Raw genomic sequence first — 25,187 nt, forward strand, 5'->3', positions numbered from 1 at the left:
GTATAATTATTTGTTAATATTATTATTATTACTAGTTTACTACTACTATTATTATAATATTATTATAATTATTATTATTATTACTATTATTATTATTTATTATTATTATTATTATTATTATTATTATTATTACTATTATTATTATTATTAGTTTATTACTTATAAGTTATAAATTGTAAGAAACGCAAATGTTTCAAAATTGAAATTGATTCAATACGACATAGTTAATGACTTAATGAGTTAATGCACATCAATATCTGACATCTCTATATGTATATTATATATATTTGTGAGTCTGTGACTGTATATCAGTATATATAATAAATTAATAATAACTTAATAAGTAATAATACTAATAACTAATAAAGTAATGAAAATCTAACCATTGTTTTTCATGGGCATTCAATCTAACCGTTGTATATTTGACTATTTGTACATTAGTATTGCATAATGATTTCATCACCACTTTAATTAGTGATTTCCTGATTTCGTCCATTTAACTTATTAAGTTGTTTGAGTTAGTAATCTAAATAAAGTAACAAACTAAGTAACGAATCCATTTAATCTCGTGTAAGTTATAATTTATAAGAAATGCAATGTTTGGAAATGGAAATTGATTCAATACGATATTGTTAATGTATATGCAATTATAGATTAATTATTATGTATATCATATCGTACGAATGTACGGTTGGTATCATTATCATACTATCATAAGTATCATTGCCTCATTGAATTATTGGTATGTACTACAATCGATAAACATATTTACATATCTGATTATTAAAACTTAAAAGTTTAAAACACTTGTTGATCAATCTAATTGAATACTTGTACATTCTTAATTATCGATTTATCGTATTATAAGTATCAACTCATTAAATCATGGTCATGACGCGATCTTTAAAACAATCATGAATTCATGACCCAAACCGCTTATAAACCGAACCGACATGATCCAAACCGTTCATAAACCGAACCAATTGAACTGTGTAAACCCTCCACTAAACCGGCCCATTTCAAACTGAGCCGACATGATTCGCACCGTTTATAAACCGAACCGATATTGACCTGGGTAAACCCGCCCCTAAACCGACCAATTTCAAACCAAACCGGCTTGATCCAAACCGTTTGTAAACCGAACTGACATTGACCCGGGTAAACCCGCCCCCTAAACCGACCCGTATCAAACCGAACCGACATAATCCGAATCGTTTATAAACCGACCCGCTTATGACCCAAACCGAATTTAAACCGCAAAGAAATAAACCGAAACTAAACCGAGCTGTGACTAACCCAAACCGAACCAAACCGACCCGCCAGCTAAACTAAACCGTTTCAATCCGAACCGCTCCAAACCGAAACCGACTCAAACCGAGGTCAAACCGAACCGCCAGACCGAAGTCCCACCCCTAAGTACAAGTAATAAAGTTCGACATACCTGATTTAACTTAGTTGAAATTATCTGAAATCTCAGTTAATCAGATCTGAACTGATTTATTTCATCCGAATTCAACAAAAGTTGACCTTAATATAATTATTTTAGGGTGAGTTTGATTCTAGTTAGGATATGTTAAGTATATTTATCTAAGATAAGATCTTGTATAGACGCTAATTCACAATGAAAAAAAAAATCACATGTGTTCTTATTAAAGTTGAATATTAATGTCTCCCTAAGTGATAGATATTATATTTATGATAATATTTGTCGCAGATTAGAATAGGTTTTAGGTATATATTGTATCCTTATCGTACTAGGTTTCCTAACGTGATTAGGACTAGGATTGTAAAACCGAAATCTGACATGGTATATTTTTCTATGTTTCTAAGTGCTTTAATCACAATTTTTTCGATTTGCCACCACCAAGTCTGATTTCTTGCTGCAATTTCTTCTTTACTTTATCAATTACTTTTAGGCAAATTGCTCATATTTGATTAATCACCTACATCGTCTGCTACATCATGACGAAGGATACTCCACCTCCATCCATTGAGTTTCAACCTGCACTTTCCGTCACTAATATCAAGAACTGCATTCCATTAGTGTACTCGTCACTAATATCAGTTCCATACTCTCAAATTGGGAGGAATTGTTTACCATTCCATATTTCCATTAGGGTACTCGATCACATCGATTCAAAGACCACAAAACCTACTGATATCTCTGAAAGTTTGTGGACACGGCTTGACGCGATCGTAAAACAATGGATATACGGGACCATTTCATCTGATCTTCTTGAAACCATCCTGTGCAAAGGGGACACTGCACAACACCAGGACAACAAGGCTACAAGGGCTCAGTAGGTTGTATATTAATGTGTTTTTTCAAATATGTAATTTTGATAATTGTTTTCTTAGAAAGTGTTTGATGATAAAAGACCACACTCAAAATGATAGAGTTAAAACTTATTCTAACTAATCTAGTTGAACTAAATTTTTCTTAATTTGATCTAAAATAAATAATGATACTTAAAGTAAACTAAGGGTCTGTTAACATTTTCTAAACTGAGATGAAATGAATATTTTACAAGAGAAGGAAATTAGGAGCTAAACTGAACTGAATTGATTGGAGCTGAACTGAAGTGAAATTAAGCTGCAGTGAACATGCCCTAAATGTAACATTATTTGAATTTATTTGATTTTAAATATCAGTTTCGGCAGAGGAGCTTAAAATATTTTGGATAACTATAAGGCACAGTGATTGGAAATTACGGTTAAGAAAAACTATCCGAAGATTCGATCTACTTCTTATACGATAATTTAGGATATCCGATTTGATAATTTTGGATATTAGATAGGATATCAATTTTCTTTCAGATATCAAATAACAAATATCCAAGAGGTTGGGTGTTTTACAACTTTTTTGAAAAAAAATATATCAAAAGAATCAAAATTAAAGATAATTATATAACTTTGGAAATCTAATTCGAAATTAACGATATAAAAAAATCTAAAACTTTTTTAATTGGATAATGCATAATGGATATCAGATTTTACAGTTTTCATATATCGGATATCCTATCCATGTTCAACCCTATTGGAAATGACATGGTGATAAGAAGGTGGCACCTCCAAGTGAACTGTTATACGTAATCTTCAATAGTGTGAATTTAAGAGCAAAAAAAATTCTCCCACAAGGAAAGAAAATGATGGATGTGTTTTTAAAATGTTTTGGGCCCATAATATCGGGCTTGATCATGGCTACGATATATAGGTCAACAGGTCAGGTTCGGTCAGACTTCGGGTCGATTTCGAGTTATGTTTAGAAACAATCAAAAATAGTGTAAAACTTAATATTATTACGAAATATGAAATTTTGGTCAAATCGAGTTGAATTCGGTTTGTTCAGGTTCGGGTATCTCTCAATAACTTCGGGTCGGGTTCGGTCAGGTTATTGGGTCGGGTTAGGGATTGTCAACCCTAACGGTATATAGGCTCGCAAATTTTTAGCTTGGGTCACGCCCAGATAGCTCTGGCTGGAGTCGCGCAACACAAATGTGCATTTACAAGAAAAAAAAAAACTAAACATTTAGTCTAAATATTATAATGTATGAAAATGAACATTTATAATATAAAAGTAAAACTATGAAACTGAAGAAAAAAAAAGGATTGTAAATCTAATATTATATAACAAATCATTTCAAATGTAATATACGGAGTAAAAATGAACATATAATGTTATTGCTTATTTGTCAACAAATTTTGTAAGTTTCAAGTAAATGACCTTGATTGGTTTAATTCTCACCAATGGATATCTTGCAATTCGCTTAACTATATGATTTAATACCTCAATGAAAAAAAATGCTAATGTATAACATTATTATTACATATGTTAATTGAACATCTTTTGATATAAAACCGAACATTTTATACAACTGAACAAACAAAAAAATTGAATTAATTAAAAAAGAAAAATAACATTTATTTTACGTATCTGGCCTTGACCTTAACTATTAACGATTGTGCTACTTAGTTTTATTTTTATTTTTTTTTATCAAACACGCACGATTAATTAAATAAATTAGCTTTGCCAATTACTCATTTTATTTTATTTAATTATAATCATATTTTGGGATAGAATGAGTAAGGGATAGTTCAAGTGATTAGAGCTTCCCTCCCGATTCCAGGAGATCATGGGATCGATTCTCACCCCACCTTTGACATTTTGCTATATCTTCCCTTCTAATGAATAGGAGAATAAAATCTCCTAATTTTCTTCACTCATAAAATATAAAGCATAAGTTAGGTTTTTTTTTTTTCTTTTCTTTTTTTTCAAAATCATATATATAATCCTACGGACAGAGTTTAATCTCATCCCACTTTAGTTTGTTATTTTTTCTTTGTGTTTATTTTGCAATTATGTATTGTAATTTATTTATTAGGTACAACAATCGGAGATGGCAAGTGGTTGAGGACTTGAGGTATATCATTCCATATAGCCATGTGAAGGACTAGAAATAGAAAGCATGTTTTAAGAAATTTGACATTGTTTTGTTATTATTATTAATATGGATTATTAAAAATAAAAAAAATAAAAAAAATAAAAAAATTTGAGTGTGATACTTCATTAATCCATTGTACACCCATATTATAATGACGAATCAACTGAATGGGCGGTCCAATGATTAATAATATGTAATTAAGTAGATGTAAGTTTTTTTATTTTTTATTTTTTAATTAAAATAATGAAAAGAGTCATAATCTAAGAGACATTGTGTTGAGCAAAGACATCATCCGGTGAATCCCATGCCAATGTATTTGCTGGGAAGGTTAAATCATGCCACATTATCACTCATCATGTATTATACTAAATGTAGTATTATTAGTATAAATAATGGTATTATAATATGCTTGATTTTGATACTTTCAACTTTGAAAAATGGAGTGGTATTAATTAATCAAAAAATACATAATTTGAGCTAAAATTGCATGGAATTTGGTGTCATCAACTACGTATAACAACAACAATCCTTTTGCGCACTCTTATATTAACGAACTGTGTGTAATGGGGCCAACTTCGCGTCGGCATCCTCATTCACTTTATTTTTCAAATGTAAAAGAAATTGTCAACTTTCCATTGATAATGATTTTAAAGTAATTATCTAAGCTTTATTAAATTTATTTTAAAATAATTATCTAAAATTTATCATTTTACCTGAATTGTGTACTTTGCAAAACGATTCATAACTATCTACTCCAAACATTAATCGCCATTTAAAATGCTACTTTGCCAAATCAAAGGTTGTTCAGTTTCGAATAAAATCATCAAGTTTTCAAATCAAATCACCAGGTTTTCGGGTCTGATCATAGAATTCTTCGAAAAAATTACAATTCGTGTCTAATCCGACAACCCAAAAATTTTCAAATATCTCCAATATGAAATATACGCAATAAGAAAGTAGATAGGATAACCGGAATTTTGGATCAAATCACCGGACTTCTGAATTGGATATTTTTTAATAGCCAAACCAAACATTTCCTAAACCCCACTTTTTTCATTTTTATTCACCTTAAATCAACAAGACTTGCTAAAAACATATGCAACAGACAAATGTAACTTTCATGTTTTTTTTTCATGTAACCTTCGTTAAGCAAGCATATTTGAGTAAGGTTAGCTTTAGAACTTAAGATGTTAAGTCAATATAAGTTTTGCAAGTGCTAGCAGCCTAGCATTGGGTATTTAGGTTCTTGGTTCTACTTCTACCAGTGTAAGAGTTTCATATACAGTAATGCGTTCTAAGCTAGCAAGGTTTCCTCGAGTTTACATCATTGCTCCCTGCTTAGGCGACAACATTATTAGAACATTCACATTTTCTTCACTCTGGACTTCTGCATGAAAATTTGAAACTAACATAAGTTAATCAGTCTTCATCTTAACTACTTGGTAAATTACTTAAAACAAACCATACTGACCTTTTTATATGGGACTCCTGCTTCGAGGAAGTCTGCGATCTGGTTACCCGCTTGCTGCTAGCCTCTTTCCTCTGAGATTCAAGTTTAATACATCTGCATCAGCTTGAGTAATAGATTACTTAAAACAAGCCATACTGACCTTTATATGGGACTCCTGCTTCGAGGAAGTCTGCGATCTGGTTACCCGCTTGTTGCTAGCCTCTGTCCTCTGAGATTCAGAGTTTAATACATCTGCACCAGCTTGAGTAGTAGATTTTGAGGGTTTAACTTCTATTACATCCATTGAATGTGGAGCCAACAATCCAATTAGGTTGTCATACACTTTCTTATTGAATTTACCTCTTTCAGCATCAGAAAGAGACAACACCATGTCATGCAGCTGTGCACCATTGTAAGATTCTAAAGCAGCAGGCAGGACGCACTCGGTAACATTTTTAGGGTTAATTTGACTTAAATCTTTATCCACAGATGCGGCATAATCCTCCCAATTATAAGGAAATCCAAAATTGAAATCCCTGCAAACCTGCTCAGAAGCCAAGTTAGTCTATAAAATCTACAAAATTCAGAAGGCATCACAGATACTTCACAGTTCACATTATGACAAATTGACAATGCCTAGGGCAATAACTAATAAAGCTATACAAGTTATCTAGGTTATTAATTACTCGCATTAGTTGCAGACCATTATAGAGGTTAAGAGAGACTATCTGCTTATGATTTCAGTAGTATTTATGAGGAAAACAGGGAGGGCCCTTCAGATGTATCTTTAGAGTTAGGGCGTAAGTACTACTGTGATGTTTCAGCAAGGAGTAATATGAAATTATGCATTTAGAGGCTGAGTTAGCAAAAGGTTGAGAAACAGGAAGTACAGCATTTGCTGATGGCATTGACTTCATAATTCAGATCAAGGGCTATTATATACTTTAATTCCCTAACAGCAAGTAATGGGCTCACCTGGATAATTCAAGGTCACATTCACATTCCAAATAATAGGTTGAATCAAGACAACACTTCACTCAACTCTCGGAGGGGTACCAGAAGTCTAAAGTGTACAGGTTGAACCTTGAATATAATAAATCATACAGAACAAGTTTGGGAATGAACATATACACGGTTCTTAGTGAGACCAATTGTGGGACCCAAGTAGAAAGACCAAGCCACACAGGGAGGCTTCAATTGTCATCACATGCTCAAATGCTCCTAATGGATGAACGAATTCCCAAGAAAACCTGATAAAGCTCACCATTTTGATAGTGGAAAGAAGAAAATAACTGCATTAATTGTGCTTCCCTAACAATCTTACATAGTACTAGTACATCAAACGCGGAAAAAAAAAAAGAAAAGAAAAAAGAAAAAGAAAAAGAAAAAGGAAAAGCTATGAAGTTCCCCTTTTTATGTTTGCTTACTAAGTTGCAATGATCACAGTGCTATAGCATCAACACAATCAATACTCTTATTAATAAAAACAATGATGTCGGCATAATCCAAATAATAGCTATCAGCCTATCACTTACTTGGACTCGGTGTTTTCAAACATTACCTTGATATTGGTTTGTTTCCATGCCCATGTTAGAGTGTCAAGGATCCGACATGAGTACTTGAAATGAAATGAAATGTGAAATGTTTGACTAACATAGATTAGACTACTAGAGACGTACTATAGTACACACATTACATAAATGGTGAAGGTTAATATGCAACAAAAGAAAAGGTAGTCAAATATTTTAAATAGTTGAGAGGAAGAGTAACTGCTGGAGGATAAGGGTGGGGAACTTAAGAGTACAAGTATTGAACTACAATTTAATAGAGTAAGACACAATAGAAGAGAAATACCTGAAAACCTGACTTTCAAAAAGATAAAAAGAAGAGCCCCTTGGAATTCAATCAACTATAGATCCCTACTTCTCTAGCATCTCATTTCTAATTGATTATCATATTTCACTTTCACTAAGCCTCGGATTTGCCAGTCCTATTCTTACACCAAATGAATCCTCATAGCACCTTTCACATGCTGGAGCTTCAATGTAAGGGGATGAGTTCACCCTTTCTAGCATTTGGTGGTATGTCATGAGTTGTTACGTAAGATGTAACATGTTGAGTATTACACTATCAAGTAATCAGCAGACTTATGAGCACCAGTATTCACAAGTCAGTCTCAAGATGCCAGGTGATAGACAAGCACATTCATGGCCATATTATAAACTGAGGGGAAAACTGTAAGATCCTACTGGGCAAGAAGGTGTGAAAAGACGAGAATTTCTATTAGAAAGAAGGTCGTTACTGCAGAAATTCAACTAAGGAATATAGTATGTGAAATTGATTTAATCCAGTCCTCTCCATGTCTAGGTAAAGAAAAGAAAAATATTGATTCAAACATCATTTAATAGCATAAAATTGGTGTATACAAATGATCTCCATTTGTCCAAGAAATATTGAAAAGCTGCTATCAATTACACCATTGGGTGCCACTGACATCTGAAGCTAACATCTCAGGATGTCAGCAGTCACAGTAGTAAATGACATTTTAAAAAGTCACACACATAGACTAGAAAGCAGGCCAATTAACTCTAAAGGACAATCTTAAACTGTAAACAACTGGGATCCTATACCAGATGACAAAAGAGAGAAATAAGGAGTATATTTCGTATCTAGCTTCTTTTAGCACAATTTACAAACACACACACACACACACACAAACCAAAAATTAACATAAAACCTTGTCCTTGGGTGCCCAGGGAACTGAAAATATTGTAAAGCGAAACCTGATCAATACAATGCTGAAATGTTTTAGGATTTAATAGTGTCTATTAGCCACCAACCAGTAAAGCTATCACAGGTGGATCATAGAACAAGCTAAAGTCTTAATGAGAATGCTTACAAACTTTATATGATATGCAGCCAGCATATGTACTTACCTCAGAGGAAAAGCCATTTTGTTGTGTGCGAGACTTGTTTATAAAGCCACACAGAGAAACAATAAAACCATCAGAAGTTTCAAGTGTAGTACAACCATGCCTCTTTACAATTTTGGAAGAGTGAAATTCTCTCGACGCTCTCCTTTTAGCAGGAGCAGAGTGAAACTTCCGTTGTGGAGTATCACATCTACAAGCAAACAAATTGCAGCAATGTTAAAATGGTGGTATGCTATTACTGCTCCCTTCATCCAACAGCACAACGTCTCCAATTGTACACTTAAATCCCTTTCTTAGAGTCAATTTGCATGATTAAAGACGAGATTGAATAACAAAACAAAATTGGTGCATTCTTCGATTCACTTGTAATGCAAAACAATGTGAATCTTCCTAAGCCAAATAACTGAATACATCCTGTTTTACAGTTTCAACACAACCACCACGATAAAGACAAGATTGCACATTTGCACTAGCTCTACCCCATCATCTGCCCTTCTAATCTTACCAATAAGCACTATCACACTACTCCCTTCCCACTAGCTAATGTAAATATAATCAGTGAATATCAATTACGTCATATTGCAAATTAAACCACAAACTAAGCTTCCATTAAGAACAACTGACGAAAATTCCACTATAATATCCTTCAATCAATCAAAGCCTTAATCCCATAAGTAGGCTACATGGACCAAAAGTGATTATTCTGTATAGTCACTCAATCAATCAATCACTAATAGAATCGCTACCGCAAAGTTTCAATGTGTATACTTCTTGGCATCAAATCGTTGATTATTCCCACTATAATATCCTTCCATTATAGAAAATAACATTCTAACAATTCCAACATTAACAATAGCAGTTTCAAAAAGATGCCAAAGATATAATGAGCTCGGCATCTAGTAATCAAATAACATAAATATACTTCGGGGTTTAAACTATTTCACAATGATATCAAGTCACATATAACTAATCTAGACTAATATTCCCTCTAAACACAGGCTTCAAGTTGTCTATTATACACCCAAGTGTAAATATTTTTATTTAAAAAAAAAAAAAAAAATTATGTTCGAGGATGCAAACTAACACCCAATTGTATAATAAAAGCCGAAAAAAAAAAAAAAAAAAAAAACTTACTTTCTAGTTTCAAGAGGACGACCGCTGACAGCTAAACCCTTACCATCATCAAGTTTCGAAAGCCACCATTCCTCAAGACAAATCTGCAAATCCAAAAAAAAAAAAAAAAAAAACATAAATGATAATAGCAATACAAGAAACATTCAAATTTCAGAAAATTATAGCTCAAATAAAGGGGATTAAAAAGGGGTTTAACCTCAGTAGGACGAGTGAAGGTGCGTTTAGGTTTACCGACAACTTCACCGGCAACTTTGTGAAAAATTGGACTAAAGGGCACCTCCATTTGAGCACTTACCAAAGGATTGTTTATCAGAATTTGATTCTAGTATTTGTAAGTTTCAATGAGCAAGTACCAAATTGAAAAGCCGCGAGAAAAGTTGAATTTTGTCGATTACTGCGAGGGAAATTGCAATTTCAAGTACTCCGTGTTAGAGCCGGAGACTTGGATGTGACATTATTTTTTGTGGCCCCATTAAAAATAATGTCATTAAATTCTTATTAAGAATCAATAAAAAAATTTCAAATTTATCACTTTACCCCTAAGACTTAAATATTTGGCATATTATATGTAGAAAAGTGTAAAAAGATAATAAAAATAAAAGTGAGATGGGTGAAGTGGGTCTCAATCTCAAGTTTTAAGTTGAGTCTTGGAATTTTAAGACTCAACTTGAGACTTGCTTGAGATTTTTGAAGAAAAATGGGAAAGTCTTAAGCATATGTCTTAAGATTCAAATTGATGATGTCAATCTAAGTCTTAAGGCTAAACTTGCTCTTAGGGGTGAAAGTAATACGGATAGAATCCGCAACCCAACTAAACTGAACTGAAATAATACAATGCGATTTGGATTGGTTTGAGATTTTTAAAAATATGAATCGCGGATCGGTTTTGATTTTACGCTTCAATAAAACCAAAAATCGAAATTTGAAACAAAATTCTAACAAGCTCAATTACCAAGCCCATTTCCCTTTCATATATAAGCATCTTAAATAGAAACCCTAATCCCTTTTCCCTTTATCACTCTTTCACACTCACTTGCGGGCTGCGACAACTTTAAGCCCCTAATAATTTCTTCTCCCCCTTTTCAGTTTTCCCTTTTCTTACCCCCCTTCTGTCCACCGGCGTTCATTCTTAGACTTTTCCGACCACCAACCAGTCACTATTAAGCAACGCTAGGTAGTGTTCTCCACCGCTATCACTCTTTGTCTTCTCCAATGATCCATCGCAATCGCTTTCGACTTCGATTTAGTTTGTTTTTAATTTAAAATTTGGGGTGGTGGTGTTAGATTATATAGAAAATTTGTTGGGGATGAATTTGCTTATGATATTTTGATTTTGCTTGAATTTGGATTAAATTTTCCAAATTATGTTCATTTTCTTTATCATTTGGTGATTGTTCCTTGTTTTGCTTCAATTAAACTGATTACATTTTGAATTTGCTTTCGGTTTGGACTCAATTTCCAAAATCGAATTAATACGGTTTGGATTGGATTGGACTGAATCCAAATTCGGTTTGGATTCAGTTTAAAAAATCCAAAACTGAATTAATTCGGTTTGGTGTAAAATCCAAATCGCAAACCGAACTTTCACCCCTATTTCGTGTACGAGTATGTTTTAGGAGGAATAATCAATATCAACCAATATACCTATACTAAAAGGAATATTGACATAATTCTTGTCCATGATATGGGTCCAATAATTGTGTAGTTGGATGGGGATTGAAAAGAGCTTTCCAATGTATTATAAGCTCAATTTCGAGTTTTAACGAGGAATTTATGACCAAAATACTAAATTGGGCCTAAATTGAGTTTTATGGGCAGCCCAATGATCATGTGAAAGGTCCATTAATTATTCCTAATAAGCCCAATTTTGAGTTTTAGCGAGGAATTTATGACCAAAATATTAAATTGGGCTTAAATTGAGTTTTATGGGCAGCCCAATGATCATGTGAAAGGTCCATTAATTATTCCTAAAGTCATTAGGATTTATCTTAATTATCTAGAAGGTTATTTTGAGTTCTAAAGGGACTAGGATTAATAATTATAATTATTATTTACTTTGAAAAGATAAAGAATTTTACATCGGATAAAACAAATGTTTTAAAAGGATTAAATCTGATTTAATAAAAGATAAGTACGGACTCTGGCTAACCCAATTAATTCCGTATGAATTTTATCGTATAACATTTATTGTGCCGCAATAAGGTCCACCGCGCTGTGATAGGCTTATCGCCGTGCGATGACACTATCGCATCGCAATGACCCTGTCCGTTGCGATAGAGCTAGTTTTACTCCAAGTCAAATTCTGACTCTTTTCTGATCGTTTTCGGTTGTTTTTCTCTATAATTGGGACGATTTTCCCCGTTTTTAATAATCAACAATCACCCACATTCTTTTTCTCTTTCTTGATTTTCTAAGCCTTTCCGCACCTTTTTACAAAATACATCATTCCTCATTCACGATTCTTAGACGCCCCTAACCAAGCTCGAAGTTGCCTAAGACCTAGACGTGAAAGGTTGATAGTTCTAAGGGTTTGGTCCCAAATCCATATTTCAATTAATATTATTTAATTGTTTAATATTTTCATTGAAGTTACTAATTAACGTGTGTCTTGTTTTGATAGAAATAAGTATGAGGCATCAAAGTAAGTGTAGGGAATAATTTCAAGCCTTTAAAATCCCACTAGCTTGAACCCCACTGTGATCATACACTAAAGTACGGTTGCGTCCAAAAGGGAAGAAGATAGAGCAAAAGAGTCGCCAACAAGTTTTTTAGGAACTTGTAAACCGTTCACGAGGTGAAGGTTACACCCCTTAACGATCCAAGAGATCGTCAACTCCATAAGGTCTAGAACCAAATAAGGGTTCGGGGATGAAGGTACAAATCCAACCTAAAAGAGATTGAACCTGCCCTAATAATAGGCCTCTAATTTATTCTGATCGTATTCATGTGCGCTTTCTGACTAACATGCAATCAATAGGATTAACCCTAAACCTGTTTATCTATGATGGTTGAATTTAATGCACAAATAAATCTATTATTGGCGATCACTTGAAATTATAATCATATTAACCCTAACAAGATTATTAATTATCTTATTAAGCGTGATTACAAGTATCAATTCCCTTTAAACATGCATAAAAGGCGTGATCAAGCAATATAATAAATATCAAGCAACATAATAATAATCAATATCATGAATAATAATTATAATAATCATAATCATAATAAAATAATCATCATCAAAATAATAATAATAATAATAATAATAATAATAATAATAATAATAATAGTAATAATAATAATAATAATAATAATAATAATAATAATAATAATAATAGTAATAATAATATTCATGATCATCATAAATTATAACAATTATAATCATAATCATGTTCATGTTAACATTAAAGCATAATAAAAATAGCAAGATCCTAGGCATGATACTAACAAGATTAATAACAAACCCTAGCATGTCACTAAGCAATAAAAATAAAATCTTTAACCCTAACATGATACTAACATGAATAAATATTAGGAAGAACATAGGAAGTATCGTAACAATCATATTTAATATTAAAATTACCCTAGACATGATACTAGGAACATCATAATAACAATATAAACATGATATCTACATCATAACATCAATTAAAAACATTAAAGTACTTACTTTGATGTCTCGTACCTCTTTCTAATAACAAAATACACACGTTAGTAACTTCAAGGAAAATGATAATCAAACAATTAAATTAAATAATTGAAAGAGAGATCTGGGACCAAACCCTCAGAAATTAAAACCTTTCACGTCTAGGGCGAAGGCAACTTCGAATATGGCTAGGTGTTTCTAGATCTTGTGAATGCGGAATTTTGTATGAGAAAAGCAAAGTTAGAAAGAATTGAATGTTTTAAGAGAGATGAATGAATTAAGAGAGAATAGGTGAATGAAAAACAATTGGTGAATGAAAAACAATTGGTGAATGAAAACGGAGTTTTAAATACGATATTTATAGAGAAAATCAGTCAAAAAGATAAATTAGACAAAACAGAGTCTGACGCTCAGAAAACAGAGCTGGCGCCAACCCTGGCTAGCTGGCACCAGGCACCAACACTAGCGCTAGGCGCCAATGGCTAGCGCCAGGCCTGGGTTAGGCGCCAAGCTTGATTCCAACGCGTCTTTCGAAAATCCGATAAGTTTACCGTACTGGAGGATAAAATAATATAATTTCTTCGAAAATGCTATTTGATTTTGATTAAAACTCTGAAAAGTCAACAAAAGTCAATTTATCAATAATAATTGAATTAGGAATGAAAAGAACCTTCTAGAAGAATCTAGAAGACTAAAACCATTCCTAATTGCATTAGGAATGATAAATCATATTAGGCCCTCCCCAAGATCATTGGGCCGTACATAAAGCTCAAACCGGGCCCAGTTGAGTAAATTGGCCATAACTTCCTCAATATTCATCGGAATTGGGCTTATAATATATCGTTAGAAAGGTCTTTGCAAGCCCCATCCAAATACACTACTATTGGACCCATATCATGGACCAACCAAACTGGATTGGCTGTTTTCTTAAAATAAGTTTTCAAAAACAGAGAGAAGAGAAAAGAAATAAAAACTTTCCGCAACACTAGACCTTTCCACACTTTCGTTTCATTCGATTATGATTCGACGCGAAAGGTACTCATCACTGAGTTTGGTTTTGGGGAGACACAAATGGGTGTCTACAGTAAGTAATTAAATTATTTCTTAATTAATTTTTTGATAGAAATCATGCTTAGATTGCTTTTATTGACTCCTAGTGTCATGTTAGGATGCATTTATTGGAGTTAATACAACTTGAAGGTACTAATGTTTACCAAAAGTTTCACTGAAGGTACTCATGTTTCGAAGGTTTCATTTAGAGTACTTAACTTGCTACATCAGGTAAACTTGTTTTTTTTAAAAAAGGAAAAATAATTTTTTGACAAAATAAAGGAGGGTACTAATGTTTCGTGAAGTTCAAGACTTTGCCTTTCTGGCTTTTTGCACTGATTGAATTCATATCACCACAATTCACAATCATCGTCTTCTTCCTCAATTCGAACTATCAAAACCACTTACAAATCCCCTTTTCTTCCATTTTTCCACCCAAAAAAACCTTATAATCTTCTCACAAAACCTTCAACCCACATAATTCTAAAATACCCCATCAAATCAAAATCATCAATAAAAAAAAAAGCTCAAACCAATTCATCAATGGCGAATTCATCAATAATAGACTCATTCTTTCAACGCTCATTAGATGATTTAATCAAAGGAATTCGACTTCATTCCCAAGAATCTTCAACACCCCTTTCAACTTTCCTCTCAAAAGCCATTGAAGAAATTCGTCGCGAAACTAACTGAGCAGACCCACAAATGATTTGATTTATGGGTTTGAAATTTCTTCAATGGCTTTTGTCAGAATGGAAGCCAGATTCGTCGCGAAATTAAATTAACATACCCACAAATGAAATTCGTCGTGAAATCATCAACACCCCTTTCATCTCAAATTAACTTATCTTCATTCAATTTATGGGTTTGAAATTTCTTGGGCCTCTTTTCATGTAGTAGAAGTAATTAGTTATCCTCAATTCAATCTCAAAACAATTGGGTATTTAGTTGCTTCTACTACTTTTAATGAATCTACTGAAGTTCTTCTTCTTGTTACCAATCAATTTAGGAAAGATCTGCCTTGACATGTTAGAATTTCAATAAAAAAAATTATTTTTCAGCTTCTGATTTTTTTTTTTTTTTTTTATTTGCTGCTTCTAAAAATTTCTTTTTTTCGATTATTTGTAGGCTCTGTATGTTGAAAATGGCAATAGAGAAGAATACAAATGGAAGCCAGATTTTTTGGGAGCTCTAACGACTACTTTTTAACTGTCAAATTTATTAAACTACACAAAACATTAGTACCCTCCTTTATTTTGTTAGAAATTTATTTTTCCTTTAAAAAAAAAAAATAAAAAATAAAAATAAAAAATAGTTTACCTGTTGTAACAAGTTAAGTACTCTAAATGAAACCTTTGAAACATGAGTACCTTCTTTGAAACTTTTGGTAAACTTTAGTACCTTCAAGTTGTATTAACTCGCTTTTATTGCTTTCTAGTATCATGTTAGGGCTAAAGTTTTGATTTTTTATATTTAGTGACATGCCAGGATTTGTTATTAATCTTGTTAGTATCATGCCGGGATTTTGCTAACATTATTATGATTTGATGAGATTGTTTTGATGATGATCTGTGGAGTTAATATTGTCAACATTATTGTGTTGCTTTATATTATTGTTATTGCTTGATCACGCCCTCTCTTGCAAGTTTAAACGGAGTTTGTACTTGAAATTACGCTTAATAAGATACTTAATCATTTGAATTAGACTAATATGATTTTAATTCAAGTTATCACCAATAATATATTTTTGTGCATTAATAATCAACCAACATAGATTAAACAGGTTTAGGATTAATATATTGATTGTATGTTGATCGAAAAGCGCACATGAATATGAGAAGAACAAAGTAGAGGCTATTTAGGGCAGGGTCAATCTCTTTTATGTTGGATTTGTATCATCATCCCCGATTATCTAGTCATGAGTCAGGATCACTATGGAGTTAGGGATCTATGTGATCGTGAAGGGGTGTAACCTTCACCTCGTGAACGGTTTACAAGTTCCTAAAACTTGGCGACTCTTTTGCTCTAGCTTCCTTCCCTTTTGACGCCACCATGCTTAAGTGCATGATCATAGTGGAACTCAAAGTTGGGTGTTTGATATATTCCCTACACTACTCTATATATTTCTTTTTATTTATTATCTCTTTAATATGTTTTTGTATTAGTTTTCCCAAACATTTTTTTTTTGGGAAATTCTCAACGGTAACCCCCAATTTATGTTACGAACCAATGGTAACCCCATTTTTTTTGGATTATACAAAATGACACTATTAATCTTTTCTCTCCTAATGATGACATCAATTATGGTTTTTTTTAACATATATATTATTATTTAAGTTAACCATGGTTAAATTTTTCACCCCAAAAGTCAGACAACGGGATTTAAAAACCCTTTCTTCTTTAATTTTCCCAAATTCCTCCATTGCTGCCTTCTTCCTCCTTCTATTTTACGCAGTCACCATGGGAAGAGCTCGAGCAATCAAGCTTCGCCAGTGCGAGTGTTCATTTAAGCAATATTTAGATGTGCGTTTTTCTGACACACGCTCTAATCCTGACATGCCATACTACAAATGCAGCAGGTGTCACTTTTTTTGCGTGGGTTCCTGGGGAAAATATTGTGAGGATGGTTGATGGGGTCACTGATGAAGATCGTGGTGATGGCTTTGGCAAGAAGATGATGAAGATTGCAATTGGACGATTTTAATTTGGGTTTTCTTTACTTTAATTAAATGATTGAATTTGTAAACCCAAGATTGTTCATTTGGGGTAAATTAGCTGAAATTAGGGTTTCATTTAGGGGAAATTGAGATGGTTGTAGTTATTTCTTAACAATGTAGGTAGTTAAATGATGTACTAATCATCCTTATTTAATAAAAATCAGAACTTTGTTTACATCTAATTTCTCCCAATTTCTTTTGGTTTTTTGCTCTGTTATTCTACTTTATCATTGAACTGTGATTTGTTATGGCAGGAAACAATATGTACACAATAATTGCCATGGTAGTACTATCAAAAGAAGCATAGTTGGTGATTAACATGATATACGTGTTTTATACAATGGTTTTCCCCGGTTTTACTTAGTAATTTTATATGGTTTTGAGCTCTACGGAGCCATTTCTTGCTAACAATCTCTTCTTTAGTGTATTCGATTGTTTTAGTAAGCTTTTCAGGAATATGAAGCGTTTCTAGGCAATTGGACGTGTTTTTAGTAGATTCGGAAGAGTTGATAGCCAAGAACTGCAATTTATGTGGAGTGCCCGACCGGGCATGGCTTGCCCGGGCAGACCGGGCAATGAAGAGTTCACAGGAAGAAGCCCAATTCTGAACGGTGCAACGCGCGCCCGATCGGGCAGGCTTCGCCCGGTCAGACCGGGCGATGAAGAAGTCAAGTTATGAAGATGCAATTCTGGAAACGTGTTACGCGCGCCCGACCAGGCGAGGTTCGCCCGGTCTGACCGGGCAAAGAAGGAAAACTGTCGTATTTTACGCAGCCTTCCTCCGCCCGATCGGGCGAGATCTGCCCGGTCTGACCGGGCGATGTTCTAGATTGCGCGATTTCAGCTATTTCCGAATTTCTATCTTTTGGGGGTATAAATACCCTTTTGTAATTAACTTTTAAAGTGAGTTTTTCATTAGTTTTTCTCCTTAAGCCCTAGAAAACTCTCAAGAACCCTAGTTTTATTTCCTTTAAGCAATTTCAATCTTTTAATCCCAGATTAATCAATTGTTCATCAACAATTTGAGTTCTTTCAATTGGAGTAATTGGTATTTATCTTACTTCACTCTTTTCTGATATTCACTGTTCTCTAAATATGTTTTCTTTACTGTTTCTTGTTTTTGAACTTGATTTTGATTTTATTATGATGTGTGAGTAGTTTCCTTAATCCGGGATCTTGCTAAGCCCGATTATGATTGATGTATAAAGTAGATCTTTAAATTCCCCAATAATAATCCCAATTGACATGCTTAATTGATTGTGTTTATGCCAATACTAGATTAGGAATAATTAGTATTGTTATCATCCCTTTGTTCTTATTGCAACGGAAGTTGGGTATTAACGGGATTAGGTTATTCCAATTAAGGGTTTGAAGATCATCACGGAAGTAGATGATTGAATAATTAGGAATCTAGGCATGGTGTTTAATGTCCCTTATTCGCTTGATTCCACGGAAGTAGGCTTGATAGTTAATTTGGGAAGCCATTGATAACTTGGAAGAGACCTTTGGTATTATTATTAGGGATTGCTTTTCTTCTTGTCAATTGATTTATATATTGGGGGTAGATTTATTAGTTTATCAATCATAATCGTGGTAATGCTTGATCTTGGATGCTTTAGTTTATTGATTAATATTTCCTCTAGTTAATTGTGTTATTTAATATATTAGTTGATTATTATCATCCATTATTGATTGGTGACGTGCTTAGTGATTAATTGAGTCTGATTAATTGAATGAACCATAGTCTCTTGGGATTCGATCCTTACTTGCCCTACTACACAGTTAGAAGGAATAGTTAGGTTATTTTTGTTAGGTACGCGATAAGCCTATCAAATTTTGGCGCCGTTGCCGGGGACTAACGGTTTCATATTGATTTTCCGTGATTCGTTTTTACTAAGCGTTGTTTGTTGCTTCGGCTATTGCCTCCTGTGTTTTTGATGTTCTTTGCCTAGTTCTTTGTTGTATGCAAACACGTCGCTCAGGGTCAGACGACTTAGTGCCTCTCGATTCAGAAATTGAAGCGACTGCAAGAAGACGAAGAAGTAGAAGAAGAGCAGGTAACAGAAATATGGAAGACCAAGCAACAAAGTCTCTTTTGGAGTACGGTATCCCTGACACAACAACCGGACTCCTTTCTAGCATTGTTAGACCACCTATCACCGCTCAGAATTTTGAATTGAAACCGCAGTTTATTCAATTCATATCCAATGATTCATTTGCTGGCACACCTCTTGATTGCCCAGTGAATCATATAGATGGTTTCTTGGAAAAGTGTGACACTATGAAGCTGAATGGTGTTACAGATGATGCTCTTAGACTTCGCCTTTTTCCATTCTCATTACGGGATAGGGCGAAGGAATGGTTAAGAGATGAGGGTTCTGGTTCCTTTGATACATGGGATAAACTAGTAAAAGCTTTTCTGGTCAAGTTCTTGGGACAAGAAAAGACTGCAAGATTAAGGAACGAGCTATCCACTTTCAGGCAATCAGATGAAGAATCCTTATATGACGCATGGAGGAGATTCAAGAGATTACAGAGACAGTGCCCTCATCATGGCATACCTGAATGGATGTTAATCCAAACCTTTTATAACGGTCTAACCCATGAATTCCGGATCTATATCGACGCCGCATCTGGAGGCTCCCTTTTAACTAAAAATCCAACCGAAGCAAAGGAGCTGGTTGAGAAGATGTCAGCCAATGACAACTATCACCCAGGCGGCCGAAATAGTGTCAAGAAAGGAGGTAAATTAGATGTTGATGCTCTAACTCTTTTAACTAGTTCTGTGCAGGCACTTTCAAGCAAGTTCGATAGATTACAAACTGGATCTTCTAATAATGTGCTAGAAACTTGTCAAATGTGTAATACTCAAGGTCACATCGCACCTAATTGCCCACGAAATTCGAATGAGGTATCAATTGAGGAAGCCAATGCCTTCTACAATTCCAACCCTAAAAGACCATACGATCCCCATTCTAATACTTATAATGAAGGTTGGAAGAATCACCCAAATTTCTCATACAAAAACACCCAGGCTCAGCAAAATCCACCTCCGCCCCCACCTCGAAACAACAATTATAATCCACCTGGTTTTCAACCAAGACCACCCCTAGTACAACAACCCATGCAACCTATGCAACCACTCCCTCAAAAATCCAATCTCGAACTAATGATGGAGAACTTCATCAACACCACAAATAATTCCATCCAACAGTTACAAGCCCAGAATAAGCTCATGGAAAATCAAATAAGCCAACTTGCTCATCAAGTCGGCCAATCTTCAAAAACACCAGGTACGTTTCCTGGCCAAACAGAGCAACCACAAAAGGGGCACATGAATGCTGTAATTTTAAGGAGTGGAAAACAGTTGGAAGACCTTCCCGTAAGGGAACCATCAACGATAGATATTGAGGGAATGAGTGAAAAACAGGGGATTTTGCAAAATTCTTCTTCGCCCGGTCAGACCGGGCAATGTCCGCCCGATCGGGCGCGAGAAGCAGTCGACGAAAAACAGGGGACTGTGCGAATTTCTTCTTCGCCCGGTCAGACCGGGCAAGGTCCGCCCGATCGGGCGCAAGAAGAAATTCCAGACAAACAGAAGAACATAAGCAGCTCTTCTTCGCCCGGTCAGACCGGGCAATCACTGCCCGACCGGGCGGGAGATCCAGACAGCCTAATTCCAAGGAATGATGTTCAAGAAAAGCCACGGGAACCGATCCCACCTCTCGCCCCATACATGCCAAGAGTCCCTTTCCCACAGAGGTTAGCCCAGGCTAAGTTAGAGAAAAAGTACGGTAAATTTCTAGACATCCTTAAGAAACTTCACATTAATATACCGTTCTTGGATGCAATTTCTGAAATGCCTTCTTATGCAAAGTTTTTGAAAGACATGCTATCTAACAAGAAGAAGCTTGCAGAGAATGCTACTGTTTCTCTAACTGCAGAATGTAGTGCCATTCTGCAAAACACTCTTCCTAAGAAACTAGGTGATCCAGGCAGCTATTCAATCCCAGTGAAGCTCGGAGATATAGAGATCAATAGAGCGCTATGCGATCTTGGTGCAAGTGTAAGCCTTATGCCGCTCTCCATCTGCGAAAAGCTTCAAATGGGTGAGCTAAAGCCTACAAGGATATCTCTGCAACTTGCAGACAGGTCAGTTAAATTTCCCCTCGGTATACTTGAAGATGTTCCATTGCGAGTTGGTAAATTCTTTATTCCATGTGATTTTGTTGTTATGGAAATGGAAGAAGATGCCCATGTCCCTATTATTCTTGGTAGACCATTCTTAGCTACTGCAGGTGCAATTATTGACATGAAGAATGGGAAAATAACATTTGAAGTAGGGGATGAGAAAATGGAGTATTCATTACTGAATGCTATGGGAAATCCGTCTATGGGTGAGACTATTTGTCAAGTGGATGTCCTCGATGATCTACAACAAGAACAACTTCCTCTGATCAAAAAGGAAGATGCTCTTGAAACGGTGTTGATAGGGAGTATCCATGATGAAGATTGGGAAGTAAGGGAGTACACGAGGCTACTAGAAGACGCAAAAGCTAATCCAATCATCGCTCCAGTCAAGGAAGTCCTTAGTACATCGAGTGTTGGGGAGAGTTCGACGCCTCCCGAGGTAGAGTTGAAACCCCTTCCATCTAATCTTAAATATGCATATCTTGGTCCTAAAAATACATACCCTGTTATTGTTAATGCTGAGCTTAATAACATTGAATTAGAGAAACTTCTCGCTGTTTTAAGAAAATATAGAAATGTTATTGGGTATACCATTGATGATATCAAGGGTATTAATCCCTCTTTTTGTATGCATAAGATCATTCTTGAGGATGATCATGCCTCCTCTAGAGAACCTCAAAGAAGGCTAAATCCAACTATGATGGAGGTAGTCAAGAAAGAGGTTCTCAAATTGCTTGCTGCAGGAATAATCTACCCTATCTCAGATAGTAAGTGGGTTAGTCCTGTACAAGTAGTACCAAAGAAAGGAGGTATGACAGTTGTCAAGAATGACAAAGGCGAGCCTGTTGCCACAAGAACTGTTACAGGGTGGCGGATGTGCATTGATTACAGAAAATTAAATAAAGCCACCCGTAAAGATCATTTCCCCTTGCCTTTCATTGATCAAATGCTCGAACGATTGGCTAACCATTCCTTTTTCTGTTACTTGGATGGATATTCCGGTTTTTTTTCAAATCCCCATCCGCTCTTGTGATCAGGAAAAGACTACATTCACATGTCCATATGGCACCTTCGCATATCGCAGAATGCCATTCGGACTGTGTAATGCCCCAGCCACGTTCCAACGGTGTATGATGGCTATTTTTCTCAGGTCTCATAGAAAATTTTATGGAAGTTTTTATGGATGATTTTTCTGTTTATGGTTCATCTTTCGATATTTGCCTTGATAATCTAACAAAGGTGCTCCATAGATGCCAGGATGTCAATCTGATATTGAACTGGGAGAAGTGCCATTTTATGGTACAACAGGGAATCGTTTTAGGCCATGTAGTTTCAAACAAAGGGATTGAGGTGGACAAAGCCAAAGTAGAGGTAATAGAGAAACTTCCCCCTCCAAATTCTGTGAAAGAAGGAGAGCAAGTCCTTCTATTCAATTCAAGGTTGAAACTATTTCCAGGGAAACTCAGGTCAAGATGGTCGGGCCCTTTCACGGTCTACAAAGCATATCCTTATGGCACCATTGAATTATGGAACAACACCGGGGGCACCTTCAAAGTCAATGGACAAAGGGTGAAGCACTATCGAGCGGGAGATCCTATTGAAGAAAAGTCAGATATCACATTCTCTTCCTCACCACAAACTCAATGAGGATGAATACGGTCAAGCTAATGACCTTCTAAACAAGCGCTTGCGGGAGGCAACCCGATTCTTTTTGAGGAGCCGTCGAGATTCCTATGCTCTCCTTACGCTGCAATGAGGCCATTGCCGCATTTAGCTTGGGGGAGTTGCTTCGTACATGTGGTACTCTCTCTCTCCTTATCTCTCTTATCTTTCTTGTTTTATTTTAGTGTAGTTATTTTAGTTGTTTTTAAAAAAAAAAAAAAAAAAAAAAAAAAACATACAAAAAATACGATCCAATGAATAATAAATCATGCTTCCCTGTGCCCCATTCATGAAAATTGTTTTAATTCTTGGTATATGATGACGAGTATTGTGGATAGGTTAGCCATGATTTGATGTTTGATTACTTGGATGTCTTAACATGAGTCAATTTTGCCCAACTACTTGTGAATATAGTGCTTGACTAGTTGATTTGGTTAGGAATGTGTGTTAGTTCCTGGTATGTCAATGAAGTTGAGTATTGGTTTATAACTTTGAGTAATGTTTGCATGACTCATTAATATGCACATTGAGGAGGACGAAGGCATTTGTTCCTCTAGGTGGCTTTCAGACGATATTAGATACATTTGTTCCCTTCTTGCTACCCATGTTGTTGCTTGTGCCCTTTTATTGTTTATTTTGCCACATTACAAGCCTATTTAAGCCCCATTGGTTACTAGTCCCAAGCTTGGCTTGGGGGAGCTAATAGTGAGTGAGGTGAGGGAGTTGTAGTGTGCATGTAATCTGCACAATTTTGGGTGGATTTGAGAAGTTTTTATTTGTTCTTATTGTTGTGGATTGAAAAAATTGAAAATTTATTGTGCAAAGAAAAAATTCCAATGTGAGATGAAAAAAAAGGGAAAAGAAAGAGCAAAAGAAAAAAATTGTTTCAATGTTCAAGTGTTCTAATTGAAGGCTGCTCAAGAAAAAAAAAGGAGAGTTCAAAGTTTGTTTGTTCACTCAAGTTCTATAATTTTATATTTTGTATATATGAGTGAAATTTTAAGTGTTGGAAATTTTTAATATAATTGGATGTTTGGTGAATTTTTGGTAGAGTTGAGTTGTGTTGGAGATGATTTTGGTCATTAATTCATTTTGATCTTGGTTTTATTTATTAGGATTTTGGCTCCCTTAAGCATAGCTTTACTCTTACATTTTCCCAAATATTTCCTACCTTTTATCCTAGCCTTACATTACAAGCTTTGAAGACCTTCTGACCTTTGTGCATAGAGTTGTGTGAATGTGAAATTAGTTGTTTTCCAATGCAAAGAATGATTTGATATATTTCGAGTCGACTGCTAGGTTGAGTGCTTGTTTTCTTTAAACACACGAGTGCGTGAGTTTGGAGGGCATTGTTCACATTTAAAGGAGTTGGATGGAGAGCGATCGAGTATATCTTTTACTCGCCACATAAATGAGAGTTGAGTGTGTGAACACTAGTCTTGAATTCTATATGCTCTTGTGGTTTGCTCTATTTGACTATTGTCAGACAGGATGAGTAGTCAGATGGATTTGATTGGTTGACTTTGATGCATAACTGTCGAGTTTACCTTTAATCGTATTTATTGATTTGAATTGCTTTTGGGGTGAAGTATTGATTTATTTATTCATTGCTTTGCTTAGGGACAAGCAAAGGTTTAGCTTGGGGGAATTTGATATACGTGTTTTATACAATGGTTTTCCCCGGTTTTACTTAGTAATTTTATATGGTTTTGAGCTCTACGGAGCCATTTCTTGCTAACAATCTCTTCTTTAGTGTATTCGATTGTTTTAGTAAGCTTTTCAGGAATATGAAGCGTTTCTAGGCAATTGGACGTGTTTTTAGTAGATTCGGAAGAGTTGATAGCCAAGAACTGCAATTTATGTGGAGTGCCCGACCGGGCATGGCTTGCCCGGGCAGACCGGGCAATGAAGAGTTCACAGGAAGAAGCCCAATTCTGAACGGTGCAACGCGCGCCCGATCGG

At 35.0% G+C, this 25,187-nt stretch overlaps 2 protein-coding genes across 3 annotated transcripts; one reads left to right on the plus strand and one right to left on the minus strand.

Moving 5' to 3' along the window:
• Positions 1-1,962: 1,962 nt before the first annotated feature.
• LOC110735350 lies at positions 1,963-4,455 on the plus strand. Its single transcript, XM_021915522.1, has 2 exons — positions 1,963-2,300; positions 4,383-4,455. The coding sequence occupies exons 1-2, from the start codon at positions 1,963-1,965 to the stop codon at positions 4,453-4,455; spliced, it is 411 nt and encodes a 136-aa protein (XP_021771214.1).
• Positions 4,456-5,381: 926 nt separating this feature from the next.
• Positions 5,382-10,531, minus strand: LOC110735357 (protein EMBRYO DEFECTIVE 1674-like). Of its 2 annotated transcripts, XM_021915532.1 has the most exons (7): positions 10,156-10,531; positions 9,960-10,042; positions 8,829-9,015; positions 6,253-6,436; positions 6,053-6,153; positions 5,914-5,984; positions 5,382-5,829 (listed from the first exon to the last, which is right to left on the minus strand). In XM_021915532.1, the coding sequence occupies exons 1-7, from the start codon at positions 10,240-10,242 to the stop codon at positions 5,817-5,819; spliced, it is 726 nt and encodes a 241-aa protein (XP_021771224.1). In that variant the 5' UTR covers positions 10,243-10,531; the 3' UTR covers positions 5,382-5,816. The 2 variants fall into 2 exon arrangements, with proteins under 2 accessions (XP_021771224.1, XP_021771222.1); XM_021915530.1 differs by having other exon boundaries at positions 5,383-5,829; positions 6,053-6,436; positions 10,156-10,524.
• Positions 10,532-25,187: the final 14,656 nt, after the last annotated feature.

Source organism: Chenopodium quinoa, unplaced genomic scaffold, assembly GCF_001683475.1.
Source record: "Chenopodium quinoa cultivar QQ74 unplaced genomic scaffold, ASM168347v1, whole genome shotgun sequence".
In the NCBI taxonomy this organism is placed as follows: Eukaryota; Viridiplantae; Streptophyta; class Magnoliopsida; order Caryophyllales; family Amaranthaceae; genus Chenopodium; species Chenopodium quinoa.

Coding starts and splice junctions, on each gene's coding strand:
- LOC110735350 (XM_021915522.1), top strand. CDS start 1,963: ATGACGAAGGATACTCCACCTCCATCCATTGAGTTTCAACCTGCACTT. Junction 2,301..4,382: donor AACAAGGCTACAAGGGCTCA/GTAGGTTGTATA, acceptor TTTATTTATTAG/GTACAACAATCGGAGATGGC.
- LOC110735357 (XM_021915530.1), bottom strand. CDS start 10,242: ATGGAGGTGCCCTTTAGTCCAATTTTTCACAAAGTTGCCGGTGAAGTT. Junction 10,043..10,155: donor CCTTCACTCGTCCTACTGAG/GTTAAACCCCTT, acceptor TTGGATTTGCAG/ATTTGTCTTGAGGAATGGTG. Junction 9,016..9,959: donor CGTCCTCTTGAAACTAGAAA/GTAAGTTTTTTT, acceptor GTTTGCTTGTAG/ATGTGATACTCCACAACGGA.